The 20,665-nt window shown below is 58.7% G+C and overlaps 1 protein-coding gene across 3 annotated transcripts; it reads left to right on the top strand.

The window, feature by feature from the left end:
• Positions 1 to 9,635: 9,635 nt before the first annotated feature.
• TBX2 (T-box transcription factor 2) lies at positions 9,636 to 19,916 on the top strand. Of its 3 annotated transcripts, none has more exons than XM_062012163.1 (7): positions 9,636 to 10,411; positions 11,150 to 11,417; positions 13,983 to 14,129; positions 15,276 to 15,352; positions 15,447 to 15,616; positions 16,828 to 17,441; positions 18,350 to 19,916. In XM_062012163.1, the coding sequence occupies exons 1-7, from the start codon at positions 10,047 to 10,049 to the stop codon at positions 18,794 to 18,796; spliced, it is 2,088 nt and encodes a 695-aa protein (XP_061868147.1). In that variant the 5' UTR covers positions 9,636 to 10,046; the 3' UTR covers positions 18,797 to 19,916. The 3 variants fall into 3 exon arrangements, with proteins under 3 accessions (XP_061868147.1, XP_061868148.1, XP_061868146.1); XM_062012164.1 differs by lacking the exon at positions 9,636 to 10,411 and adding an exon at positions 10,821 to 10,972; XM_062012162.1 differs by lacking the exons at positions 9,636 to 10,411; positions 11,150 to 11,417 and adding an exon at positions 11,424 to 12,114.
• Positions 19,917 to 20,665: the final 749 nt, after the last annotated feature.

Genomic DNA, 20,665 nt, shown 5'->3' with positions numbered 1-20,665 from the left:
GCATGGGTGTCACCTGAATGGGCCAAGGTAAACTGCAGGATTCGATAAACTCAGTGATAAACAACAGCACCTTGCAGAATCCGGCTGTTGTCAAGGTGTCAGCTCCATCCTCAATGGAGTCATCTCCCAGCAGCTCTGGCTGGGGCAGCCTCAGGAGGGTGACTACCGTCCTCACTGGGTGGTTACCACAGAAAGTAGGGTCAGGGGCTTGCAGCTGGGTTTCAGTCCCATTGGATTTCATCACATGCCTGAGGATGGGCACAGAACAGCAGGGATGATGCTCCCTGGCAGCCCTCCCTCCATGGGAAGCACTCCTGCCACCTGACCACAAATAGTAATTAATAGCAAAGCCCTGGTCTGGATCAAGGAGAAGGCTCTGAATTTTCTTGGGAACTCCACTGTCTGAAAGGTATCTTAAATATTCCCTAGCACTCAGCCTATCAGTAGGTCAATTATACAACGAGCAGTCATAAGAAGTTAATTTCTAATTTAATACAATGTTAAAAGGTTGTCAGGTTAAAAATCTAATCTATAAACAAGACATGAAATGTCTCTTTAAAATGAGTGTCGTGAACCAGTCCTGGCTCAAACCACAGGCTGCTGCTTCTTTTATAGGATGTAATTACTTCCCAGTGAGTATTTACAATATTATTATGGGATGGTGATAAAAAGCTGGTGCCAGTGGGGCACTAACCCCACTCCCAGCCCAGCCCTTTCTCTGGGGAGGTGAGAAGTGTCACCTCATGGGGCTTTGCTCCCACTCCACACCATAGGAAGCAGGATGGGGGAAGAACTGCTTGTGTTTTCACTTAAAGACACTTCAGGGGGATGGGGTCCCTCCTCATGTGCTTTGAAGGGAGCACAAGTGTCTGTGTATCCCATGGCATTGTGGTGTTTCAGCAGCCCCTGGGATGTGCCACACCTGACGGTCCCAGGGGGAAATGATGGGTGAGTGAGCGTGTTCATCTTTTTAACAACCTGGGGAAAGGACTTCGGCAAGATTTTGCTGTGGGCTGAAGGTTATGAGCCACACTCAGACCAGCAGCTTCATTCAAGCAGAAAACCAGAGGCAGCACCTGCAGCCTGAAGAGCCAGCCTCGTGCCCTGTCACCCTACCCCACCTCACACCCTCTCCCCTGACTCCCTCCGTGGGAGGGATGTTCAGGACACGGGCAGGGAGGACCGGGCACATCCCGCTGCCTCTCCTCCCACGTGAGGGTGTCAACACTGCAGCCACCTCTCGGGGTACATTGAGTTTTGCTCCTTTTGCTGTCAAAAGGGGAAAGTCCAACCATCATGTGGGAGTGATGCCATTGTCCCATGCGGGTGGCTGACTGCACCCTGAGACTCTTGCTCCTGATAGTACATGGTGTCTGTGGGAGCTGGGCAGAGGCAGGGCTGCCCTGGGCAGGCTCAGATGAAAAACACCACACGTCACCCTGCCCTAGGTCATGCGATTGGCTTGGGAATCATGTGAGTGTCTTTTCCAGGAGGAATTTCACCCCCTCCAAAGGTTTGGAGCTCTCCTCTACACCCACCAAGGCCTGCAAGGCAGGGTCCTTCTACAGAAGATCAAGATTTTCATGGGAGCAGGTGACCCTCACAGCAAGGACTGCAAGCAAACGTGGGGTAATGTAATACTGGTGGTAAGATGGAGGGAGGTGGTGGTGTGCTGATCTGACCCAGCCTGGGATGCGTGGGCTCTCTGTGGCCTCTCTGTTGGCCAGGACTTTTTCCTTTCCCTGGCTTTTCTGGTAAATTCTGCTACTCTGTAATGGAGACAAGCTGCTGCTGAACATCTGCAGCAGCACTGTGGGCTCGGAGACGGCTGCTGGGGTTGTGAGTGCTCATGCTGCGGCGCTTTGATGTGCGTGTGGCTCACGGGGAAGCGGAGGCCGGCGCTGGGTGGTGCGGGACGGCGCCCGCTGCATCTGTGCAAACAGCAGCCCCCACTTGGAACACCCCTGGTGCCTCCTGGCCAGGGCTCCAGAGGTGACCTCTCCTGCTTCCATCTGCAGAGGAATGTACCCAGAGGCATCTGGGGAGGTCGGCTCAGGTGCTTCCCTCCATCCCGCCAGCACACGAAGGGCTGAGGGATGGTGATGCCCACGCGACGGTCGGCGCAGCAGAGCTGGGAGGGAGCAGGAGAGCCCTGAGCTTGGGGCTAACAGCACCAGGCAGGCAGAGCCACAGAGACAGAGCTCTGCTCTGCAGGCACGGTGAGGCCTGGGGAGTGCAATCTGTGGCCTTAATCCCGGCGTGTCCTGCGCGCTCTCAAATCCCCTTCACTTCAATGAGTGCTCGTGGTGTCAGGGCCGCGCCGGGCGAGACGGCGCGCAGGGCCGGCGGGGAGGATTTGCTCAAGAGGCACTGTTTTTAAGGTGAGATTTGAAGGATGGAAGACAGATGGCAACTGGAGAGGACAAACGGATCAAATGAAGGGTTTGTTTTCAGCACAGAGGGGAAAACATGGGAGAGAATTACTGCTTGCTACAAAATGGGGGCTATTAATACCTGCAGCATCTAGAGCTTTGCACTTAGCCCAACGAGCTGAGACCCTCACAGGGCACCCACAGCAGGGGCAGACATGGTCCCTTTGTGGTGAGGGAGTGTGGGTTTGTTGTTGTTTTTTCTTCTGCTGAGATGAATTGATCCCAGCATAGTGCTGAGTGTACCCAGACAAAGCCAGGAGAGGGGTTATTAGCTGGCTGGTGGCCCTGCCATTGTCCCCACTATCTTTTCGTCCCTTTCAGCCTCCCTCCCCATGGCCCAGGTTTCAAAGACCATGTGTCAAGAGATTAGTGACCTGCACCGAGGGCAATTGCCTGCTTTGTGCTGGCAGCTTGGCGTCGGGGCCGTTATTTACTTGTTATTTGGTGCTGACTCCATTGAGGTATCCAGAGAGAACATGCCTGGAGAGCGATCTGCTGGCAATGCAGAGCACACACGGGCAAGGAGCTGGGAGAGGAGGCACTGCAGGGTGGCAGGTTTCAGTGTGCTTGCTGCATGCCCATACTGACACCCCTCAAATTTCCCTGAGGCGGGCACTCAGCACAAAACCCTCCCACTTACAGAGAAGTGAGGAAAAAGCTGAGTAGCAGGAAAATGAAATGCAGTGCAGAGGTGCTCAGGCACCTCATCAGGCATGATGTTGGAGCCAGGGCTGTGATGGGCCATTGCCCCACAGCAGGTTGAGTTTGCAGACTTCTTTTAAAAATTAGAAGATGGGAAGAGTCTGTCCTGTTTGCAGAGTCCTGTTCCATCTTCCCGTGTCTCTGGCAGAGAGTGGCTCAAAGGAGTGCTGGGCTTTTGAGAGGACATGTGAATAAAACTGATCAGAGTTGGTTCTGCTGTGCAGGGCTGGTCATATGTTAAATTTGTTTGTTGTGAAACACCTACGAAATGGACAGGTGCAATCAAAGTCTCTTCTTGCCCATGATTTATTCTGGCTGGTTTTATTTTCTCAGCAGTGAAATGCGCTTTCTTGTAAGCACGGGACAATGATTTTCTGCAACCCAAAAAGCCAAAGCTAGACCAAAACCACAACTCACGTGATGTGGGAACAGTGGCGTCAGATCCTGCTTTAGATGTAATTTCAAACACGTTCCCTGATCCTGCCTGAAGCAGACAGGCTGTGATGTGAGTCCCCACCAGCCCTGTACACCCCTTTCACTCACCCCTCCTTTGGTGGTGTAACTTCTGCCAAACTCCTGGCTTTGAACAGAGCAAAAAAGGTTTCTGGAGGTGCAGAGACCCTGCTCTGCAGAGAGATTGGGGCTGGGGGGCTGCCCTCTGTCTTCCCTTTTCCAGGGAAAACTGTGGGGAATGGGATTGCACCCGCTGGGCACAGTTTAAAAGGAAAAAGAGAGAGAGAAATCAGGAGGGCAAGAGCCAGCCCTGGGCACCCTCTGCCCTTGGGGTCTCCTCTGGGTTTTTGCTGCCTGGGCACAAGCAGGGTCCCAGCCCAGAGGGAGAAATGAGGGGGCAGTGGCCCTGCCCCATCCCTCGCGGAGGTTGCACCGGGTGCAGAGACCCTCCCATCATATTTTCCTTTCCCCAGAGCTCTGCAGCCGGCTCGGCCCCGTCGCCTCTTCCCCCAGAACCACCGTTTCTGTCGGTTTTCAGCCCGTTTCGTCGGGACTCTTGCGTGAAGCCGGGGGCTGCTGGGGGTCGAGACGGCCCCGTCCCGGCCACTCTGGGCACGATGCGGCTCATCCCGTGGGACAGTCCCAAATACTTACTTTTAATCCCGCAGAGGAAGCGGGCGAGAGTCCCAACTGCATTATTTTATCAAATAACGCTGTTTCCTAAGCTCTTTTTATTTAAGAGATAACCGGTCGCGAAGCACAGCCCTGACCCTTCCACTTTCCCCTCCCGGGACCGACTTCTTTCAGAGAATCGGGACGGAAAAGGGGACCCCGATTACCGATAGACACCGATACAGCGTCCGAGATCGGGGAAGTGCCGAGGGGCCCGGGGGAAGGCCGACACGCACCGCCTGCATCCCGGTGTGGGGCTCCCCGACGGGGCGGGGGGCTCAGCGGCTCCGTTTCCCCACGGGAGCCAAGCCGCGGTCACGCGTGGCGACGAGGGGAATGGGTGTGGGATGGGGCTCACCCCCGGCCCCATCCCATGACGGCGATGAGGCGGCGGTAATGCCATTAGCACGGGGATTACGCGCCCGCGCCGGGATGTGACACACTTTCTCAAATGGAAGTTTTTTAAACAGAGGGATTTGCATGATTCCCCCCGCTCCTCCGCCCCCCTCCATCCCCATCCCCGCCCGCCCCCCGCGGTGCCAGCTCCGGTTTCAGGCTGCGGTCCCCCCCGCGCTGCCACAGCCCCGGACGGGGCTCCCGTCTCCTTTTAAGGCAGCGGGCTCAGCGCAAGCGAGGCGCCGGACCCCGACGTGGGGAGCCGGGCAACCCTGGAGGTGGGGGCCGAGGGGGAGGTCGTTCCGCCCCCCGCGCAGGGGGAGCAATAATAATAATAATAATAATAATAATAATAATAATAATAATAATAATAATAATTTGAAGCGGCGGAGCCAAGCCGGCTCCGGGATCAAAGTGACGCGGAGGTAACGAGGGCGAGGTGCGGGCAGGGTGCGGAGGATGCTCCTCCCCCCACTCACCCCAAAGCGCGGGCACGCAGGGGTCTCCCGGCCGGGCCGGGGGTCACTCACCACCCACCCCGACAAACAGGCTGGAAAATGTGTTTATAAGTTGTTCAAACTCTGGATAAACTTCAGCGGCGTTTGTGTCTGCGTCTCCCCGCCTGTTGTTATTTTCCAGCAATCTGGATTACTGGAAATATTTTCTTTAAAGCTGGAGAGAAATCTAAACAGTCTGAGGGCTGGGGGAACTCAGGTAGGGGATGTGGAGAGGAGGGCCGGGGGCTGCCGCGCTGGCGGAGCTCCTCGAGTTTGCCCTCGCCGAGCTGCGCATGGACGGGGCGAGCAGCTCCGCGGCCGCGCAGCGGGAGAAAGGAGGACGGCGGCGCTGGGGCTGGTGTCAGGTCGAGCATCTCTCTCGGCCGCTGTTGGTAAAAGTGCATCAGGCGGGCCTCGGTACGCGGCATGCCGCGGACAACCTGCCACCGCGCAGCGCGGCCCCTCCCCGGCCCCCTGACGGGCACCGAGCACCGGGAGGAGGGGGGCGTTTTGTCGGCATCTCCCGGGGGTAAGGGGATTCCCACCTCGCTGAGGGGTGTGAGAGGAGATGTGGCGCCTCGGGGAAGGGAGATGGGGAGAGTCCCGGTGGCGGGTGCGTGAGAGCAAAAGAGGGCAGTTTTGTTACACATAGGTTTATTTTCTTCTCCAGGTGGAGGAGGAGAAGCAGGGCCGAGGCCACCTCTCGCCCCCACCCCACCAGCCCCACGGCCCATCTGCGGCCGGTTGGCCGGGCAGGGCCCAGGGAGGGACCCTAAGATTGGAGAGGGATGTTGGATCCCTCGGGGACCCGAGACCAGTCAGGCCTCTGCTGCCAGGGCAGAGAGCTCTGCACCCCGCACCTGTGGGTTCGCTCCAGGTCTGTTTGTCCAACTGCTCCTGGGGTAGCAGCGAGGAGCCCAGCCCGACGGCACCGTCCCCTTCCCGTCACGACATGGCCCTTTCCCACCTTTGCTTAAATCCACTCCCAGTTCGGGAAGGTGTGAGCGGCCTCTCCCGCCCGGGCCCCCCGGACCGCCCTTCCCCAGCGCCCGGGGATGTCCCCTTGCCTTGGCATCGGAGCCGGGAAAGGAGAGGGGCGGAGGAGAGGGGGGAGAGGGGCTCGCCCTCGGCGCTGGAAAATCCCTTTTGCCTGGAGCTGGAGCGCCCGCGCAGCCCTGTCGGGGGGGAGCGCGCCCCGGGGCGCGGGGCCGCCGCAGCCCGGTGGAGCGGGAGGAGGGGAAGGCAGAGGCCCGGCTGCTTGTGAGAATTGTTATTTTTCATCAATCACCCGCAATTTGTGTAAGTGCCCCGGACAGGACACCAGCCGTCCTGCTGGCTGGGGTCACGGAGACAACACAGCGATGGAGAAGAGCAAATTGCATTTGCTCACCAGCTCACAGATCCAAATTACGGCCCTCGCATGGCGCGGGGAAGGGAGCGAAAGGTCCATGTGACATGAGGGAAATATGAAGGACTTTGACAGGTCTTAAACGGCCTGGCGCCAAGGCCTAAGTCTACCGGCTAAAAATAGAAAAGGGATGATGAGTGGAGATGGGCAGAGATGAAAGGCGAAGAGTGAGCGGGGCTGCGGAGCTGGTGGGGCGCGGGGGGCGGGTGGGACGGGGACGGTTCCACTGGCTTGGACCGGGACGGACCCCCGGGACGGCCCGACCGCCGCCATCCCAGCCCGAGGAACTCTCGCCAGCAGAGAGCCGGGCCCGCAGGAGACCAGGGCGGCTCCTGGGAACCGCGTGTCCCCGAGAACCGCAGCACCCTGCGGCAGACGAGGAAACCCTCCTTGGGAAGAGAACGGTGCTGAGACACCTCTCATGCCCGACCCCCGGGGAAGGACTGGCCTTGAGGTGGGAGGAAAAATCCCACACCGGGGCTGCTGGCTCATCTCTCCTTGTCCAGAGCCTGGTCACGGACGGGGAGGATGGAGCGACGCCTGTTTTCGCCCGGACACGGCTATGACTGGCCCTCCCCGTCAATGAGCGCGGGTTTCTGGGTCCGGTCAGCGCCCATTGGACTGCGGGCCGAGGGCAGACCGATCCCAGGCACTGAGTGCCCTGGTCCCCGTTAGCCCCCCATCCCCAGCAGCCCCATGGGCGGACGCCGCTACAGAGGGTCAGGCAGACAAGGCTGCTCTGGATCGGTTTTATTCTGCAGGCGAGGGCGATGGCGATGTTACAGAGGTGAGGGGAGACGGGGGCGGCCAGGGGTCCCGGACCCTGCATCGGAGGAGATGCGAGCTTTCCTGGCGGGGACTCGGCTGCCTCTGGGCCCCGACAGGCTGGGCCCCGTGTCTCCCCGCGGAGCAATGGGTGAGGTATCTGCTGTAGAGCTGCCCTCGGCGTGGGGCGATGCTGGCCCGGGGCAAGAGGTTCTGGTTTTGCTTTGTAAGACGGAATTTAAAAACAAACAAAAAAAGAAAGAGAGAAAAGAAATAAACCAAAATACAACCAAGCTCCGTTTTGGCCAAAGCTGCCGTCAGCAGTTTTTCGCGGTGGTGAGAAAGCAAAGTCCAATTCAGGTCTAAATTTCAGTCCCAGCTCCCCGTGCAATGGTCAAGCGAAACTCCCCCGGCCCCGCCGCCCGGGACAGCCCCAGAGGGACGCGCTCTGCCCGCCCCGTCGGGCGCGGTGTCTGGGCTGGGCAGCGCAGACAGAGGTGAACCTGCCGCGGGACAGGGGCAGGTTGTGAGCGCCTGCGACAAGAGTCCGGGGCTCGGCTTTGGGCTCTGCGAGGCGCCGGGGAGCAGCGGGCGGGAACGCTACCAGCATGATGAACCGTGGGGGTCAGAAAAAGAGGAGAGATCGGGGTGAATTGGGGGCACCCGGAGGTCCCCACGTCCCAACCTGCGCGGGGAGCAGCGACGCGCGGCCCCGAGGGCGCCAGCTGCTCCGACCGCGCATCGTTACGCATTCGCGGAGCGAGAGGTCCGGGAGGGGAGAGGGACAGAGGAGGGGGAGGCCTCCATCACCCCCCCCGACCCCCCTGCCCTGTCCTGCCTGGCTGCAGCGCAGGCGGCGAGGGCAGGAGCCTTGGAAGGGTGGCAGAGCGCTTTTTGAAGATTTGGGGGTAAATATGAAGTGACAAGAGACGGGTCTTTATTGTGAGGGCTCAGCCGCCTGGCGCCAGGGCCCTCTTCAGCCACCGTGGCCCTCAGTTAATCAGCGCAGATCTCCAAACCGACCTCTCCGCGGGGACACCCACCGCGCCCGCCACCCCCCCCGGGCCCGGCGCGGCGGGACCGGCCCTAATCCCTCTGCAAACAGCCCCGGCGTGTCGTCCGTCCCCCGTCCCCTCTATCTGCTCCGCGCCGCCCGAGTAAACAGGCCCCTCGGATCGGGCACAGCCGCGCCGGGCCTCCGGCCGCGAATCCGACGCGCCCCGACGGCGGGGTCTGTGCCTTTATCGTGGCGCGGGGCTACAGGCGGGACCCCCATCCTACTCACTCGCGGTCCGGGCGGCTACCGGCAAGGCGGGGGGCAACGGCAGGGAGCGACTCACCCGCGCTGGAGGTCGCCACTCAGGGCCTCGCCGCCGGCCGCCGGCCGCAGCTCTCCGCCGGGCCGCGCTCCCGGCGGCCGCCCCGTCGGCGCTGCGCGGCATTGCGCGGCTCTGCGCGGCTCGAGCGGCGGGCGGGGCGCGCCACACCTCGATCCGCTCTCCAGGATCTGTCGTAAGACGGCAGCCGCCGAGCTCCCCCGGTCGCTCCCCCCTTCCCGGCCCGCCGCCCCCGCACAGACCGGCGGGGGCCCTTTGCCGCCGCCCCCCACTGCCCCCCGCCCCCGAGGCTCCGGCCCGGGCGGGCCCGGGCGCCGTTCCCCGCTCCGCCGAGGTGGCTCCGCGCTGTCCCCGCACCGGCGGCGGCCGCTCCCCGGCCGCGGCGCAGCCAGGGCTGACCCGGTATGCGGAAAGGAGCCGGGGGTGGGATTTCGAGCACTTTTCTCTGTCATTGGTTAATATTTTATTCTGTTGACATGTTTTCTTACTGCCGATGCTTCCGACACCTTCTTCTTTATTTCCCCCCCCCCTTTTTTTTCCCCTCTTCCCTTCTTCCCTCCCTCCCTCCGCGCCCCCCCTCCCCCACCACCCCCCTTCCACCCCCCCCCCCGCGCCCCGGAGCTTGGCCGGAGCTGTCAAAACCACGCCTATGCAGATCCACAATTGGTCTGAAACGCGTAAAATCAGCAATCAAGGGGGCTTGGCTCATTAGCGGGCGGATCAGAGCAGGAAGGACATGTGAGATAGTCACAGTTTTACAGAGATCAGGACAAGATCTCACCGTTTCCACTCCGGCTCCTTTAGCCATGAGCAGCCCTCGCCCCAGCGCCGTCCGCGGAGCGCGCAGCCGGGCCGGCCCCGCCGGGGCGCAGCCAGGGCCCGCGGGGGTGTGAGGGACACCGCGGCCGCCCCTGCCCCGCCGCGCCCCGCGCCGCTCCGCGCAGCCCCGTGCCGGCTTTTGTTTCTATTTTAGTGTTGGGAAGGACTTTACCGGGAGGGATCTCTCCCTCGCTCGCTCTCCTTCGCTGCAGCAACAACAACAAAAAATAAGGACCTACTGTCTCCCCTCCGCAGACCGGGAGTCCCAGGAGCCGGGAACTGCCTCTCTTCTTTTTTTTTCTTCTTCTTCTTTTTTTCTTTTAAATTTTTTTCTAGATACAGTTCCGCTGTTTTTCGTCTTTTTTTTTTTTTTTTGTCTGTGCGCTTTTTTTTTCTTCGTGTGTGTGTTGTTGATTTTCCTTCCTCTTCCAGAGACTCGAGCGAGTTCGCTGGGCAGGAGAGAAAGAAAAAAACCAAACACAACAACAACAAAACAAAACCAACCACACACAGACATTTTTGTAAAGGGAATCCCTCTTTTTCTCCTGGATTTGTGGATGCACCGATGAGAGATCCAGCCTTCCCAGGGACTGCCATGGCTTACCACCCCTTTCACGCACCCCGGCCGGCCGACTTCCCTATGTCCGCTTTCCTCGCAGCCGCACAGCCTTCCTTTTTCCCCGCTCTGGCTCTGCCTCCGGCGGCGCTGGCAAAGCCCATGCCGGACCCCGGGCTTGCCGGGGCGGCCGAGGCCGGGCTGCACGTCTCGGCCCTGGGACATCACCACCAAGCCGCCCATCTGCGCTCGCTCAAGAGCCTGGAGCCCGAGGAGGAGGTCGAAGACGACCCCAAAGTAACGCTGGAAGCCAAAGAGCTTTGGGACCAGTTTCACAAGCTGGGCACCGAGATGGTGATCACCAAGTCCGGGAGGTAAGAGCCGGCCCCGCGCAGCCCTGCGGAGCCAGTCCCGCACCTGCGCGGCCGCGCAGCTCCCTCGCCCCTCCGGTTCTTCATCCCGCTGCCCCCAGTGCTCGCCAAATCCTCCCTGATGTATTAACGCGGGGAGTTTCGATCCCTGGAGTTTTTCGGAGCTATTTACACCGCCTCCCTCCCCCCCTCCCATGCTCCGAATTTCCCCCATACCGCACAATTATTACTTTTCCGAGAGCGATCCCAAATGAAATTTGTGCGCGCTAATTGAGCGCCCGTAATCCCCCCCTTTCCCCCCGCTGCATTTGTTTACGCCGCTACTCGCCGCTTCCTTCCCTCCTGCCAAACTTTCCCCGCGGCCGAGGTCGTCCCCGGCCCTGCCCGTGTCCCCGGCCCCGGAGGAGGGCAGCGGCGGGGCTGCCGGGGTGCTGGGCAGCGGCTCGTCGGAGGGCAGGGAAGTGGGGTGAAATCCAGGATGCGATTTCGCCCCTTGTATTTCCCGAAATGGGATTTTTGAGCTTTTCCGTTGTTTTTTGCCCCCGGCGGGTGCTGCAGAGCGGGGTGAGAGGCAGCGGGAGATGAGAGAGGCTGGAAACCCTCGGTGGAGCTACAGTAAAAGATGGTGGTTTCGAAGCTGAGGCTGGGGCCGGGTGGTGCGGGGCAGCTCGACGGGGCCGAGGCCGTCGGGAGTTGGCGGCAGGCGGGCACAGCCTTGAACCGCTCTGGGTCTCTCCGCAGGAGGATGTTCCCCCCGTTCAAGGTGCGGGTCAGCGGCCTGGACAAGAAGGCCAAGTACATTTTGCTGATGGATATAGTGGCGGCCGACGATTGCCGGTACAAGTTCCACAACTCCCGCTGGATGGTCGCCGGCAAGGCTGACCCGGAGATGCCCAAGCGCATGTACATCCACCCCGACAGCCCGGCCACTGGGGAGCAGTGGATGGCCAAACCTGTTGCCTTTCACAAGCTCAAGCTCACCAACAACATCTCAGACAAGCACGGCTTTGTAAGTGCGGCTGCGGGGCAGAATGGAGTCTCCTGAGCAGAGACCCTGTCCTCTGAGCAGGGACCCTCGGGCAGGCGTGGGGTTCGCCAGGTGTCGGGGCTGCCCAGCCCTACTTTGCCCCAGAGGAGACTTTAAATGCCTTCTCCAGCTGCATTCCGGGGGCCAGGATGGATTGCAAGGCCTTCCCGGGCCCTGTGGTGGCCTGGATGTCCTGCAGCCCCCATCCCTAGTCTCCCATCCTGCCTGGCACCGAGGGGCATCTTCCTCACTGTCCTGGGGTCGGCTGCCCTGGGGAAAGAGGAAGAGTTGTGCTGTGTACAGCCTCAGGGTTCCCTTGGCTCCCGCATCCCCGACCCTCCCGGCCGCTGCGGCCTGTCTTGTTGCTTTTCCCTGGCCCTCGGGGCTCTGCCGGGGAGCAGGATTTGACGGGGTCGTCTGGAGGGCCGAGGCCGTGCTCGGTGGATGCTGTGAGGGCAGCTCCGACGGGGCGGACCGGGCAGGTGTAGCCCGGGCTGTCGCTGGCGATGGGGCTGGGCCGAGCCGGGCGGGGGGAGTGGTGCTGGAGGCAGTGACACCTGTGCTGGGTTTTGGCCGTCAGGAGCGGGGCTGGAGCCGTGGCAGCCTTGGCTCCTCACCGGCTGCTTCTGAAAGACCTTATTTATTTCCCTACCGAGCCTATCTGCATCACCTCAAGGAGGTAAAACAAAACAAACCAAAAAAAACAGAGAAAAAAAATCCCTCTAACAACTCAAACAAAGAAAGAAAAAAAAAACAGAGAGAAGAAAGAAAGAAGCCAGAATGTGTTGGCAATTTGAAGAGATCTGTAGAAAGCAGGGTCAAAACAGGGAGGGAGCATGATCCTGCGTGAATGCATGGGGGCGGGGGGGCGCGGGGTGGGGGGTGTCACAGCGCACAAGGTAGCTATCTCCAGCCTCTGGACATACATTTAGGGCGATAAAGGGGAAATTCATCGTCCAGCCTTGGTGACAGGGTAATTAGCAGGAAGCTGGAGCCGGTGGTGCGGGGCCGAGCGGCGGGGCAGGCGGGCTGCGGGACGCGGCGCTCAGGTGGGAGAGCAGCAGCTCAGCAGCAACACCAGCAACTTTCCTCTCGCTTTTTCTTTTTTCTTTTCTTTTAAGGCAGGAAACAGAGTCTTTGTTTAAATAATACATTGCGAGGTTATTTATAGACAGCAAGGTAAATCGATAGAGAGGGAGTCTAAAAAAATAGCGCTTTTTTTTTTAACTGAAGGGGAAACTAGTTCGATTCAGCGTTTTTAACGGTTCGCCTCCTTCAATTAAAGATTTCTGGTGTCTGTCGTTGTCCAAAATCCGGACTGTGTTAAATCTAGGAGATGAGGGGGTTTAGCCAGTGCCCATCTGGTCAGAGAGGGATGATTATTTTTTTTTTAAAGGAATGCAGATTTGCACGCCTGAATGAGACTTTTTGCACCATTTTCATGATAAATCCCGTCTAGATCATATCAATATAATAGCGAGCCGACAGTTCATCAGCAGGTGATTATTGCTGAGGTTTTAAGAAAAAAAAAAAAAGGCTTTTTTTTTTATTGCCCTCGAAACCGAAATGAAGTGATAATTATTTAGCCATTTGGCCGACGCTATTTGACTATAATTACTCAAGCTTTCTCCCGGTCCCCTACCAATTCTAGGCGGTGAATACTGCATCTCAGCCCGACCACAGCAGGTTGGGGAATTATTTAATCGCGACTGGGCAGGAAAATGTTGCCCGTGGGGGCAGCGAGACGGGCAGGGGGTCGAAGCGGCCCCCCGGGCGCGGCTCGAGGGCTTCGGCCGCTTCTGAAAATCCGAAGCCAAATCGCGGGAGATTCCTTTTCCTTTCCTTTCCTTTCTTTCTTTCTTTTTTTTAAGGGGAAAAAAAAAAGCGCGAAAGGGTAGAGAATGGATTTGAGTGTTGGCGAGGCTTTCAGACACCTGGTTGGAAAGAAAAAATGTCTGTTCCTTCTGCAGCCTTGCTCTCGAGACATAAATTTAACATGGCTCATGGTGAAACGCTCCTTTCACGTCGCTGGCACGGTGTTCTGCAGCCACCGACACAAATCCAGAGGCTTTTTAACTTTGTGTGTGTGTGTGTGGAGGTGAGGTGGAGGTTTGAGGAGGTTTTTGTTTTGTTTTGATCTTTTTGTTGTTTGGTTTGGTTTTTTTGTTTTTCAAGGATGGTAATACGAAAAGTGGTGAAAAAAATGCCTTGAAAACTTCCCTCGCGTTTGCAGGGTTGTACGTAAAACGAGGAGATTCCTTTTGCTGCCTTATTGCTGTGCTTAACACCCACAAAGATGCTCCCGTGCCTGTCTTCCTGCCATCTCCTTGTTTCGGGGCAGATCGTGTAATGACATAAGCAAACAAACAAAAAGAAATCTTTGTCATCTGGCGACGTTCCTTTCTAGCGGTGAACTTGGTTTTGGGGTGTTTTTTTGGTTGCTTTCGGGAGAAAAGGAGGAGTTTTGGGCAGGTAGCGAAACGCGCGTGTAAGGCAGCCCGTGGGGCTGACGGCAGCCGCGGGCTGTGTGCTCTCTCGCCCACCCAGACCATCCTGAACTCCATGCACAAGTACCAGCCCAGGTTCCACATAGTCCGGGCCAACGACATCCTCAAGCTGCCCTACAGCACCTTCCGCACCTATGTGTTCCCCGAGACCGACTTCATTGCCGTCACTGCCTACCAAAACGACAAGGTATGGGCAGCCCCTGCCCTGACCCTGCCCTGGCCTTGCCCAATCCTTATCCCTTGCCCCTACCTCTGCTCTCACCCCTGCCCCATCCCATACCCCTTATTTAGGGTGTATTTGTGTTGTGTGTGTGTGTGTGAGGACATTTTTGGGGAGAATGGCCAAAAGGTAGCAACAGGAGAAAGGTTAAACCCCAAGCCCTCAGAGCAGGAGGCACCCTTCATACTATTATCATTGCTAATACTATTTTAATTATTACAGTTTCTATTATTACTATTAATAATTTCCTCCCCCCACCTTTTCTGGGCTGTGGGAGACCTTGCTGCGGGCCCAGGTTGCAGAGAACAGCACCGTGGCCTGGGCAGCCTCACTGAGAAGGTGCCATGGGCTCAGGAGGAGCAAAAAAAAAAAAAAGAGAGCCAGATAAGCTAATTTTAGTTGCTTTCGTGATTTACCAAGTGTCACCATGTGAGCAGCAGAGCCAGGAGAGCTTGGTGGGGAGTGGAGAGACTCTGCCGGCCCCCTCCAAAGATTGTGTGTGTGTGTTTTAAGCCAAAAGCTGACCCCCCACCTCCGCCCCGGCTGCTGACGCTAATTGACAGCTCTGTCTGAGGGTCCTGGTGGGCTTGTTTCCCTCGTAAAGTTTATGGCGAAGAGTCACAATCGATTAAAGAGCACTTTGTCTGCTCGGCCGCCGGGAGCTGTGCGGGGCAGCCGCCGGCCGTGGGCCCCGTCGGGCGGCAGCGGGCAGGGGGGTGCTGCGGGCCGGGGATGCGGGAGGCCGGGCGGCCGTGCCTTTTGCTGTCACCCCTCTCGAGGCCGTATTTCAGAGCCATGCATTATTGAGAGCCCTAATGTCGCCGGCCCCTGAAGCCCGTGGCGGGGAGGGATAAGAATAGCTTTTAACCAGCGCCGCGCGGCTCAGTCGCCATCTTCCCTCCGGGGGGCCGTGAAAAATAACTTCCTATCATTAAGACTCTATTAATAATTCAAGCCCAAACCTCAGCATCATTTTTAATAAAGCATGCGGTGTGTTAAAGCGGGGCCGCGGCGCGTTTCGCAGCGCACCCCGGGCTCCCCGACGGCGGCGGGGGAGGGGAGGGACCGGGAGGGGCTTCACACCGCCTCTTTTCTCTGTCTCCCCCCTGGCAGATCACCCAGCTGAAAATCGATAATAACCCCTTCGCCAAGGGCTTTCGGGACACGGGCAATGGCCGGCGGGAGAAGAGGTAAGGGGTGTCTCTCGTTGTGTCCTGTCCCCCTGCCCCACCGCTCTGCGCCCGCGGAGAGCGGGGTGCTGCCCGGGCTGCCTCTCGCCCCTAGGAAGCAGCTCTCGCTGCCGTCTCTGCGGATGTACGAGGAGCCCTGCAAGCCCGACCGCGACGGCGGCGAGTCGGACGCCTCCTCCTGCGAGCCCTCGGCGGTGCGCGACGCCCTCCACTCCCCCGTGGGAGCCCTCCCCAGCCCCCTGCGCCTCAAGGGCAGCGGCAGAGGTAAAGGAAAAAGCGCAGTTCCCAAATCGCCCCAAACGTCAGGTTTCTGCCGGTTTCTTGCGGGCAGGGAGGCAAATCAGGGAAACAAACAAACAAAAAGAGATGGGGATGGGCACTGAGGAGCCCAAGGGTTGAAAGGACAAGGGCAGAGCAAACGCGGACGCTTTGCAACGTTTTCCTGTTTATACATTAGCGTAAACAAGAAGAAATGGCAAGGCAACCCTTGTGCTAAATGCATTTGCCTGGCTCCTCGTTGGTGCATGCCCTGCCTTTCATGGGCAGCTTACAGTCCCCTGGGAAAAGGGGGAAAAAAAAAGAAAAAGGAAAGAATTAATACATCTGAAGGAGGGGAAAAAAATGCTGTAACTCCAGGGCTTCAAGCTAGTAAAGGAAAATAAAGCAGCAGTTCCCACGTTGCAGTTTTTAGATGCTGGGTTTTGTCTTGCTGCACTATCAATCTGCTCTTTAAACTTTCCACCAGCCCAATTCCCTGCAAACCTTCATCAAAACTGCAACCTCCCCCCACCCACCCCGAGCTGGTGGGAGGGTTTATTACACCCCTCTCTTCTTTCAAAGGCTTCGCTGAATATTTGCCCCAGCCTGCAGAGCTTCACCTAACCCTCACCAAAATGTTGTTTTCGTTTAGCAGGAGCCGGTGGGGCAGGGGCTCTGCTCCCCTCACCCTCATCATCCCCTTTTTCTTTCCTTCTCTGAGAGTTTGATGCGTGGGTTTGTTTTTTTTCAATTAAAGCTCCTTTTCAGAAGGTCTCTGTCATCCCCCTTGCCTTAAAACTGCCTCAACCTGCATGTTTGGAATAAATGCACGGCGTGCTGTTGATCAGCTCCATGTAATTAAATATATACAGGACTATTTCCTCCAGCTCTGTCTACCCACTCTCTCTTAATCCCCTGCTCCGCTCCGAGTTTGCAGCTAACGAGAGTGATGCTGTAATAGATTTTGGTCCCCCGTCAAATACGTTTTTCCTGTTTGGCTGAGCAACAGGGCTGCTGTCTGTAATCCCCTTTCCCTAGAGCCACCGACGGCGGCACGAGGGCCCATTTCTGCCCTCGAAACGAGTCTCTCCCATTAATAACGATCGGGACTTTGCCATCACAGCCTCTCCCCGACGCCAGGGCTCTTGTGAGTGACCCCCTCCTCTCCTCCCCTGGGTGCTTCTGGGCTGACCTTCTGCCCCTCCATCTTTTTGCAGAGGAGAAGCCGGGGGCCGACAGCGACGCGGAGGTGGAGAAGGCACCCGAGGAGCGGCCGGCAGCAGCGGTCAGCCCCGGCGGGGAGGACCTGACCCCCCGCGCCAGCCCTCGGGGCCCGGAGGAGCGGAGCAAGGAGAGGCGCAGCCCGGAGAAGGTCAAGGATGGTGCATCCCCCCGAGAGGGTCCCGGCGAGGGCCTGTTTGGCACACGGAGCCTGGAGAAGGACAAGGTGGAAGGACGGAGGAAAGAGCCGGACCCGGGCAAGAAGGATGCGGAGGGCGGCGGGCTGGGGAAGGAGGCGTTTGCCCCGCTGATGGTGCACACGGACAGTCCTCCGCACCTGAGCGCCGGGCACCTGCAGAGCCTGGCACTTTCTGGCCTCCACGGGCAGCAGTTCTTCAGCCCCCTGGGTGCCGGGCAGCCCCTCTTCATCCACCCGGGACAGTTTGCCATGGCCCCCGGTGCCTTCTCTGCCATGGGCATGGGACACTTGCTGGCCTCGGTGACTGGTGGGGGCAGCCTGGAGAATGGAGCCATCTCGTCTGCCCCAGGAGCAGCGGGAGCGGCCACCCCCTTCCCTTTCCACCTCTCCCAGCACATGCTGGCCTCTCAGGTAAGCTCCTGCGCTCACCCCGTGTCCTCATCCCTTCTGCTCAGCCAGGTCCCAGGCCCTCCTTTCCTTGTCCTTCCCCAGAGCTCCTTGAATGAGGAGAGTGTTTTGTGGGCTCAGGGCAGGCTTGGCTGGCATCACCCCCAGTGTCAAGACACACAAGGTGGCTTCATGAGGTCAGAAGCTGTTGGTGCCCTCAGCCTCGCCCTGCAGCTCATGGGGACAAGAGTGTGATGCTCTCTCAGCCTGCTGATACTCTGCCTCGTGAGGTGCAGGCGGAGGACATGGGGGACATCTTGAAGGTTGGCCTCAGGGCTGATTTGAGGAGGAATCTTGATTTTATTTATTTTTTTTCAGCTGATATGGTTCCCCCATAGGCAGGGGCAGAGTGAGGAGCAGTGGCCCTGCCTGACCTGCTGTCTCCATTCAGCAGCCCACCTCCCCCCTGCCAGGCCCCAAAAACGTCTTCTGCAACGCCTGCACTTGTGTTCCCTTTCCCAGCCCCTACGATGAAGTGCATAAAGACATCTTTGAACTCCCCTAATTTATTGATCCTACTTAACAATGTGTTTTAATGTGGTTAAAGGTTTGTGATGCTGCACAGACAGGGACATGCAGCACATGGGGGCAGAGACAGCCCCGCAGTACCGTAACCCCAGGCTGGAGAGCAGTTTGTGCTCGGTGGCACAGGTCTGAGGTGGTGTGGGGCAGATGGAGCTCCTCAGCTGTGCCCCCTCCCTCAGCCCATCCCACAGGGATATCCCCACACTGTGTTTTTAGGACAACACTGGGGCATCCCCAGCTTTTCCTTGGCTTTCTCGGGGGAACGAAGCTTCAGGAGGAGGGGACGGGCAGGAGGTGGGATTGCAGTAGAGCATCAGCACAGCTCTCACCCCTCTCTCTCTCTGCAGGGAATCCCGATGCCCACCTTTGGCGGACTCTTCCCCTACCCTTACACCTATATGGCAGCAGCCGCGGCGGCTGCCTCGGCTGTGCCGGCTACCAGTGCCGCGGCTGCCGGGCCGCTCTCCCGCAACCCCTTCCTGGGCAGCAGCCGGCCCCGCCTGCGCTTCAGCCCTTACCAGCTCCCGGTCACCATCCCACCCAGCACCAACCTGCTGACCACCGGCCTGCCCACCAGCCTCAACCCCGGCTCCGAGGGCTCCAAGGCCGGCAGCAGCCGGGAGTCCAGCCCCCTCCCCGAGGTGCCCCTGCACAAGGGGGGCAGCCAGCGCCCAGCCTCCTCCCCCAAGGGCTCCCTGAAAGAGTCTCTCAACGAACTGCAAAACATCCAGAGACTGGTGAGCGGGCTGGAGAGCCAGCGGGAGCTGTCACCCGGCAGGGAGTCCCCCAAGTGACGGACGGGGCGGGCAGCGAGCCCTCCCGGGGGGCGCAGAAGCACTGGTCTTTGTACAGCACAGTATAAATATTTATTGCGGAGCGAGGGGTGGGGGCGGATGAAGAGCCGGGGGCTGGAGCAGAGGGATGGAGCCCCGCCGGCCAAGAGGACCCAGCACCCCAGAGCCAGGAGCAAGAGTTGGGAGTGCAGGGCTTGGCCGCACCCCCCCTCTCCCCTCCGCCCCCCACTGTGGGGCTGGGAGCGCCTTCTCCCACTCCAGCGCGGCCGCGGAGCCCCCCCGGCCCCACCGCTCCCCCGCCCCGGGGCAGCTCGGGCAGGGAGTGGGCAACGAGGTATCGATGGACAGAGTGGCCCCGGCCCCAACCCTGGCCCCGAGATGTCATCTGTGCAAGGGGAGGGGGGGAGGAAGAAAATAATTAACAAAAACAACAACAACAACAAAAAGAAGATAAGAAAGAAATAAGAAACGAAACACGGGAAACGAACCGCCTGGGCAGCCGCGGCCGCGCAGAGCTGGTACGGCAGGGGCAGCCCGCGGGTACCCGCGCAGATATTTATGAATTAAATGGTAATTTGTGTAAATAAGCTATAAGGATCCCAGAATATGCAAATTGGTATTAATTTATTCAGAGTTGTACATTGGTGTGTACATAATATTTAGAGTTTAACTCGTCGCATTTAAGGGTTGGGTTTCTTTTTTTGTTTTGTTTTTCATTTTACATGAACATATATATTGTAAATGAAAACTATTTAGCTCTTTGTGATTGAAGGAGATACCGGCTTCTCTGACTGTGTTTTAAAATCTTGTTTATCCCGCCTGTTCACTAGGACAATCATGTGCCACTGCTAAAACAAATTTTTGGAGTCATTAAAACCAAGAGTTCAATTCTTTAATGGACTTTTCCAAGAGAAAAAAAACCCAAACCCAACAACCCAACGAATCCAAAATGTAACTAAAATATCGCTACAGTGCGGGGTATAGAGAATAAACCTCAGGTTTTTATTTTTCACTCCAGAACAACAACGACAACAAAACTATGATAAATTTAAATATCACAGGACTGTGCTCTATATTTGTTTTAAAATAAAAAGATACATGATTTGCAACGTGCTGGTTACTCGGGTGTCTGTCTGTTCAGTTTTGATGAATTCTCACGTCTTTCAATAAAAAAAAGAAAAAGCCCTACTCGGAGAAGTGCTGCCGGCTCCAGCCTGTTTCATTCCCACGGCTCCTTCGGGGCCGTCGCTCCTCCGCAGGTGCGCAGCGCTGCACGGGCGGCCCGGCCCGAGGGGCTGCGCACCCTCGGCGGCACCGGAGCCACTCGCTGCTACCGGGCCCCGGAATGGATGGGGAAAGATGGCATCGCCATGAGATGTGCGGCCGCCCGCCCCCGCGGAGCGCCGCACGGGGTCTGCCTGGCAAAGGGAATCTCCATCGGCTCTTCCCGTCGGGACGATTCTGCCTTCAGGGCCTCCGGCTGCCCCACGAACCCCCCGCCTCGGGGGACACGCGACAGGAGCGCCGAGCGGGGCGTGGAGGCATCCGCGGCTGTGCACAGGGATCTCCCGGGAGCCGCGGGGCAGGACGCGGCGCCAGGACCGCACCGTCCTTGGGGAACAGCGGGAGCGTCCCGGGGGCCCGCGCCGGTGCCGTCCTGGGAGGGCATGGCCCGGGCAGGCCCGCCCCGTCCCGCCGTGCTGCAAGGATGCGCACCGGTGCCGGCGCGGAGCGGAGGCGCTCAGGTGGAGCAGTACCGGCGGGGAAGGGGTGACCCGAGCAGAGCGTCACCGCAGGGAATGGGGAAGGGGTGACCTGGGCGCGTCGGTACCACCGGGGATGGGGCTGCCCCGGGGCCGGGACTGTGGG

Source organism: Colius striatus, chromosome 20, assembly GCF_028858725.1.
Source record: "Colius striatus isolate bColStr4 chromosome 20, bColStr4.1.hap1, whole genome shotgun sequence".
NCBI lineage: Eukaryota > Metazoa > Chordata > Aves > Coliiformes > Coliidae > Colius > Colius striatus.
Note: the sequence above shows the minus strand (reverse complement) of the source record. Positions and strands in the feature narration are given on the sequence as shown.

Coding starts and splice junctions, on each gene's coding strand:
- TBX2 (XM_062012162.1), top strand. CDS start 11,440: ATGGAGTCTCCTGAGCAGAGACCCTGTCCTCTGAGCAGGGACCCTCGG. Junction 15,353..15,446: donor AATGGCCGGCGGGAGAAGAG/GTAAGGGGTGTC, acceptor TCTCGCCCCTAG/GAAGCAGCTCTCGCTGCCGT. Junction 15,617..16,827: donor CCTCAAGGGCAGCGGCAGAG/GTAAAGGAAAAA, acceptor ATCTTTTTGCAG/AGGAGAAGCCGGGGGCCGAC.